The sequence below is a fragment of the Mandrillus leucophaeus genome, unplaced genomic scaffold (assembly GCF_000951045.1).
Source record: "Mandrillus leucophaeus isolate KB7577 unplaced genomic scaffold, Mleu.le_1.0 Scaffold217, whole genome shotgun sequence".
NCBI classification, from domain to species: Eukaryota; Metazoa; Chordata; class Mammalia; order Primates; family Cercopithecidae; genus Mandrillus; species Mandrillus leucophaeus.
The window spans coordinates 2,535,808-2,542,694 of record NW_012102221.1 but is presented as its reverse complement, the minus strand read 5'-3'; the positions used below and the strand labels follow the sequence as shown (position 1 = coordinate 2,542,694).

The 6,887-nt window shown below is 41.4% G+C and overlaps 1 protein-coding gene across 1 annotated transcript in view; it reads left to right on the top strand.

Moving 5' to 3' along the window:
* The window catches only part of KLKB1 (kallikrein B, plasma (Fletcher factor) 1), a 35,128-nt gene extending 29,179 nt beyond the window's left edge, over positions 1 to 5,949 (top strand). Inside the window, exons 13-16 of the mRNA XM_011980780.1 lie at positions 1,686 to 1,861; positions 3,092 to 3,187; positions 4,855 to 4,994; positions 5,496 to 5,949. Coding sequence (XP_011836170.1) covers positions 1,686 to 1,861; positions 3,092 to 3,187; positions 4,855 to 4,994; positions 5,496 to 5,687 — 604 coding nt within the window. The 3' untranslated portion in view covers positions 5,688 to 5,949. The remainder of the gene's footprint in view (positions 1 to 1,685; positions 1,862 to 3,091; positions 3,188 to 4,854; positions 4,995 to 5,495) is intronic.
* Positions 5,950 to 6,887: the final 938 nt, after the last annotated feature.

The window sequence follows — 6,887 nt, the reverse complement described above, 5'->3', positions numbered from 1 at the left end:
TTAGGTAAGTCTTAAAACACTGAGGTTTTGGAGTTAGACAAAACATGGCTTGAGTGATAGCTTTGCTGCTTATTAGAGGTGTGGCCCTAGGAGATTTGTAAATCTCTCTGAGCTTTATTTTATCTAAAATATAAATAATAATAGTACCTAATTTGTAAGGTTATTGGGAGGATTAATTGACACATTTAAAATGCTTAGTACTATATGTCAAACATGAACACTGCTCAACAAATGTAAACTATGATTTCTATATTCAATAAGAAGTGTAGAAATGGACAAAGCATATGAAAAAGCAAAAGAAATACTAGAAGACACTTGATTTTTCTAAAAAATAAACACAAAGTATTTTTGTTTTAGTGAAATTCATGCTTAGATGCTGTGTACTAGGATTGAACATACAGCCGCCAAAATATAGCAGTTGGTGGTACACGTGGGTGGAGCAAGACCCCTCTCCCTTGTCACCGTGAAGGGGCTCCGCCATACATGCCCTTGCATGTGGTTTAAAGGTGGTTGGCCTGGAAGAAAAGGCCCAAGTTGGGAAACAGTAGGTGTCTTTTTTACTAAATGCACTCCAATTTGAGACCAGGAATTTTCATTCTTGAAGGCTCAGTATTGTAAGTTTATAAGAGATAATAGACATAAAAGTACGATGATTTCATTAAAAAAAGGCTCCTTTGCGTGTGCTATCTCTGTTATTTTTTCTAGAATATTGTGCACACATGCCTTGCACCACTTGGTGATGATAAAGATTTCTAGATCTTTGCACAGAATAAGGCTTTGCTTTAGATCATAATTTTGGATGTACTTAGTATGTATTCATCTTTTAAAGAATCAATTTAAATTTTCATACTTTCATATATATACACACACACATACACATACACAAACACACGCACACACTTTATTTTAATATTTTATTTATTTATTTATTGAGATGGAATCTCACTCTGTCACCCAGGCTGGAGTGCAGTGGCAGGATCTCGGCTCACTGCAGCCTCCGCCTCCCAGGTTCAAGCGAGTCTCCTGCCTCATCCTCCTGAGTAGCTGGGATTACAGGCACGCACCACTACGCCTGGCCGACAAATTTTTGTATTTTCAGTAGAGATGGGGTTTCACCATGTTGGTCAGGCTGGCCTTAAACTCCTGGCCTCAAGTGATCCACCCGCCTCGGCTTCCCGAAGTGCTGGGATTACAGGTATGAGCCACTGTGCCCGGCCGTATAGAGATATTTTAAACAACACTGAAGTCCTCCTACTCTGCCTAATTAGAAGAGCATTGGAAGATCAGTCTGACTTCTTGATAGTTCTGAATTTAATGGAGCAATGAGGTGCAGCTTTGGTGAATGAGCTTAATTTGTCCATGATAAATTGCTAGTCTCTTCCCACTACAGTGTCTCTCAAAAATGGGGCAGCAGCATTCTTTGTGTTTGCACTTGCAGTAGGTGCGCATTTTATGATACAATTACATAAATGTACACTTCTCAGTTTGTTAAACAGAATCTTCAGAGGTTCACGTCTGCCGCTATTGGTGGTGAAAAATGACCCGTGGGAGGAATTAGGTAGGAGAAAATATGTCCTATGTAGTGTTTCCTTCCCAGTTCTCTTTGAAAGAGAGTGATAGGAAAAAGGAACAATATTGAAGGAAGGCCTTCCCAGTTTCAAACAGGTTTTATTTTTCTCTCCTAGGCTTCCCTTACCGGATGTTTGGCGCATTTATAGTGGCATTTTGAATCTGTCAGACATTACAAAAGAAACACCTTTCTCACAAATAAAAGAGATCATTATTCACCAAAACTATAGAATCTCAGAAGGAAATCATGATATCGCCTTAATAAAGCTCCAGGCTCCTTTGAATTACACTGGTATGTAGCGTATGTAAGAAGGCGGATAGCAGAATTGTGCTGGATGATATTTTCATATCAGTTTGAACAAGAGGGCAGATCTAGAGAGATTGTCGTTATTTTCTGAGCGGTGGAGTTGAGGGAAAGGTGAGGGTTGCATGGGAAGTGAAGATCCCACGACTTGCCATGAAATCTCTTCTACGTAAAGAGCAAGAAATGTGAATTAGTTCTTTCAGGGAGGAGCACAGCTGCATGCACGTGATGGAAATAATGGACGGAGGAGACGTCTGTGCCATCTGAGAGGCACCGGGCTTCTTTTGACAAGAGTAGCAGAACTGTCATTGCTTTGGGCTTAGGGATATTAGAATGTGTGAGGACCAGTGGGACTAGATACATATTTCCAGGTATAATTTGGGTAGGAAAGAGACTGATGCCGAAAGAAGTCCTGGAAAGGCCAGAGCATCGTGATCAGAGGTGTTGCCTTGGAGGTTCATTGCTGCCAGGAGCTGAATACCCACTGTATCCAATAACATTAGTGGCCAGGCACGGTGGCTCACCCCTGTAATCCCCACACTTTGGGATGCCCAGGTAGGAGGATTGCTTGAGGTCAGGAGTTTGAGATCAGCCTGGGCAACACAGTGAGACCCTGTCTCTACATAAAATTACAAAAAAAAAAACAATTAACTGGGTGTGGTGGTGTGCACCTGTAGTCCAAGCTAGTCAGGAGGCTGAGACAAGAGGATCATGTCAGCCCAGGAGGTCAAGGCTGTAGTGAGCCAAGATCGTGCCACTGCACACAATTATGTGACCTTGGGCAAGTTGCTTTACCTCTTTGCACCTCTTAATTTCCTCATCTGTAAAATGAGGATGATAATTTCTTCCTGGGTTTGTTGTAATAATCAATACATTAAAGCACTTCATGTCTGGAACAGTGAAGACACCCTGCTATGACTATTAAGGATAGCATACACGGAATAAGACGCAGGAACTTCTAAATGCTTTTGACCGTAGATTTAGGTTCTGAGTTTTAAGAATGTAACTCAGGAAATTGTAACACCAAAAAGGTCATGTGAAAAATGGTGGTGACAAATTTTCTTGAATCAACAGCCTTAGAAGTTGGGCAGAAAGCAAAAAAGTTATTCTTGGTGCTACTCTATAGAAAGAGAAGACAGAAAAAGAAAAAGATGTATTTTTAAAGTCTATATCCATAACTTTATTTGACCAAACTCTAATTTAAAAATTTTGTTTCAGAATTCCAAAAACCAATATGCCTACCTTCCAAAGGTGACACAAACACAGTTTATACCAACTGTTGGGTAACTGGATGGGGCTTCTCGAAGGAAAAAGGTACAGCATGATGCTTTAAATATTGCTTCTAGAGTAAGTCTTACATGTTGAGATGCATGGAGTGGGTCGTTTTAATCGGCTTCTCTCTGAAATTATATCGAAGCCCTTTATCTTTCCTACCTATTTATTCCCAAATATTTATTCAGTTATTCTTAAAAAACGTATTTTTGCTTTGGCTTGAAAAAAAAAAATTTAGGGAGAATTTTAAGCATCTTACTTCATTCTAAAGATCATTTGCTTGACTTCGCATGAAGGATTGTCCCCATCTAAGGCTGACGAGCCTGTGCAAGACCATCTGGTCCTCAGTGTTAGCAGCATTCCCATCTCCCAATACCATGTTCTCCCTTGATGCTAATGGCCAGGAGCACAGGCAGGCGTGTCGCCTCTCTCTGTGGCCAGTTCTTCATCTTCTTCTTCCAGGCACCCTTCCTGCAATCTGAGGAAGCCTAGGAACCACTTCTCTAACAATGCTTTTAAATGCTTAAATAAAATACACAGGATTACAAAAGAAAACAAGTGAAGTGCAAGACAGTTCTCAAAATACTTTCAAAAAGTACTACAATAATATATATGCCTCTTTATTAATCCTCTACATAGCAAGTTATTCTAATACCAAACATACTTTTGAAATAGTGGTGAGCATAAATGGCATTTTCACTTATCTGCCACAACTGAAAAGTGATATGAAAATATCTGTAATCTCTGTTGATGGCAAAGTCATAGGTGCCACTGATACTGCTGTGTTTGTTGTCTGCATTCATAATCGAAGGGAGTGGTAGGCTTCCTCTGGAGGTTTGTGAAAACAAAGACTTTCTTTCTACACAAATTTATAAACCATGTGAATTCTTTCTGAGGACCTTAGGTTTGCAATTCCTGCTTGTGGGTATCTGGAGTGTTCCAGTTGTCCTTGAACTTTTTAGGAAACAGACCAGTCTCCCTTTCCAAAATTATGTTCCTGATAGACACTATGGAGAATAATATCTGTGTCATTCTTTACAGAAGAAGGTAGCTTGCCAAACTCTCTCCATCTTTCCCGATTCAGTCCTTAGTTCAAGTGATTCACATTTTTAGATTTTTTACTGGTAATCTGAGACAAGAAGAAATTAAAAGTAATCGTCACTAAGCAACGAAAGCTCCCAACACTGTCCTCCCCATGAGAGATGCTCGCTTGCATTTACTCAAAAACAAAAGACCCCAAGACCCCTCTGTCGCGAAAGCTCAGAGGGCTTTTCAGAAACGATAGGGCTTTCAATTATAATTTGGAATATATGAAACAAAAAAATGAAAAGTGAGAACTTCCAGGCTTTGGATTTTTGTAGGTGATAAATATAAAATGGGATTTCTGGGGGACTGTTACCGAGATGAGGGGATGGCAGAAGACACGGAAGCAAGGTCTCCGGTCAGCCCAGGGTGCTGGGCTTGTCCCGACACCGCACAGGTAATAAGAGGACAGTGCAGGGCTCCGTCTCTCTCTCTCTCTCTCTCTCAGTGTGTGTGTGTGTGTGTGTGTGTGTGTGTAACACTACCTTCCTAATTTTTACTATTTGTATTCAAAGATACGGCCCTTATAAAAAACTACACTGCTCTGATTCACTTGAAAACTTATTTCCATATTTACTATTTATTATGTTTCCTCCCTCTGAAGTTATATATTGGTTACTTCACAGGTGAAATCCAAGATATTCTACAAAAGGTAAATATTCCTTTGGTAACAAATGAAGAATGCCAGAAAAGATATCAAGATTATAAAATAACCCAACGGATGGTCTGTGCTGGCTATAAAGAAGGGGGAAAAGATGCTTGTAAGGTAATGCATGAGATTATGAAAAACACAATAGGCTGCTTGAGAAAATTCACTTCAAAATATATTTTCCAATAGCATAATTTATTATAGTTTTTAAAAGAATTCAGAGACAAATGATCTGATAAATTTATAAGCAACTTTTAACAAATTGAATATATACAACACATATTTATATTATTCATGATGTATGTCACAATCTATGCATGTGCTAATTTAAGAGGGACAAAAATACATACCATAATTGCACTAAAATATAAAAACATTAGATTTCTTTGTCATTGGGATGATGATATCAAGATTTCTTTGTTAGATTTATTTCAGAATTGAAGAGGGGATACAAAAAATGCAGGCACATGAGATACTTGGAGAACTTTAAGAAAGTTGTGTGTGTGTTTGTGTGTGTGTGTGTTGCTGTGTAGTGGACTACAGAATTTTAGAGGTGGTCACTTATTTGAATCCCATTGTCATAACTTTCGACCATTTTATTTTTCCCCTGTGACTCAGGGAGATTCAGGGGGTCCCTTAGCTTGCAAACACAATGGAATGTGGCGTTTGGTGGGCATCACCAGCTGGGGCGAAGGCTGTGCCCGCAGGGAGCAACCTGGTGTCTACACCAAAGTCGCTGAGTACATGGACTGGATTTTAGAGAAAACACAGAGCAGTGATGGAAACGCTCGGATGCAGGCGCCAGCATGAGGAGCAGCCCAGAGTCTTGGCGAGTTTTACAACCTGGGTTCAAGTCAAATTCTGAGCCTGGGGGTCCTCATCTGCAAAGCATGGAGAGTGGCATCTACTTTGCATCCTGTCATAAGGACAAAAGACAGTGCACTCAGAGCTGCTGAGGACAATGTTTTGCTGAAGCCAGCTTTCAGCATTCAGTAACTGGGAGCTGATAATGTGAAGTCGCAACCGAGATCTCCATGATTGGGTGTTGTAAAATAAAATGGTAAAAGATCACAATTAGCAAGTGTTTTCTTCTGGTTGTGAAACAGAACTGAAAGTAAGTGGTTGAGGTTCTGGCACAGTGCCTGGAATCCCTCTAATTGCACTGTTTCTTCTGGAACTCAGTGTATCTCAAAGATGTAATTTCCTCTCCTTGCTGCACCTGGTTAGCCACTGAAACCCACGATTGCCTGCTTCACTTGTGGAAAGAGCTAGCAGGCTTGGTTCTGTTCTGCCGAGTGGAAGGGAGAACACCTGCGTCACACCCACTTTTATAAGAAAGAGATGGGTTACCTGAACCCATTGGGCATGTTTGCCTCTTGGCCTCCTAACTTTGCTACTGGGGCATGGATAGGAGGGTCCAGGCTGTGCGTGTGGAGGAACTCGAGGGGCTGCAGCATTGCACAGCCTTCATGGTAGGCAAGAAATCTGCTTTGCAAGGGGCATTAGCCCTGGAGGCTCCGTGGATATGGGCTATCGCAATAGTAATTCAAGGAGCATTTTTAGGGTGGCGCATTGGCTCATGCCTGTAATTCCAACAATTTGGGAGATCACGGCAGGTGGATCTCTTGAGCCTAGGAGTTCAAGACCAGCCTGGGCAATGTGACCAAACCCCATCTCTACAAAAATTAGCTGGGCGTGGTGGTGCATACCTGTAATCCCAGCTCCCCCAGAAGCTGAGGCAGGAGGGTCACTTGAGTGTGGCTGCAGTGAGCAGAGATCACACTACTGCATTCCAGCCTGGACGACAGAGTGAGACTCTGTCTCAAAAAAAAAGGAAGCATTGTTAGGTATAAATTACTATTATTTATTTATTTATTTTTGAAAGGAGTCTCGCTCTGTCGCCCAGGCTGCAGTGCAGTGGCGCCATCTCGGCTCACTGCAAGCTCCGCCTCCCAGGTTCACAACATTCTCCTGCCTCGGCCTCCCGAGTAGCTGGGATTACAGGTGCCC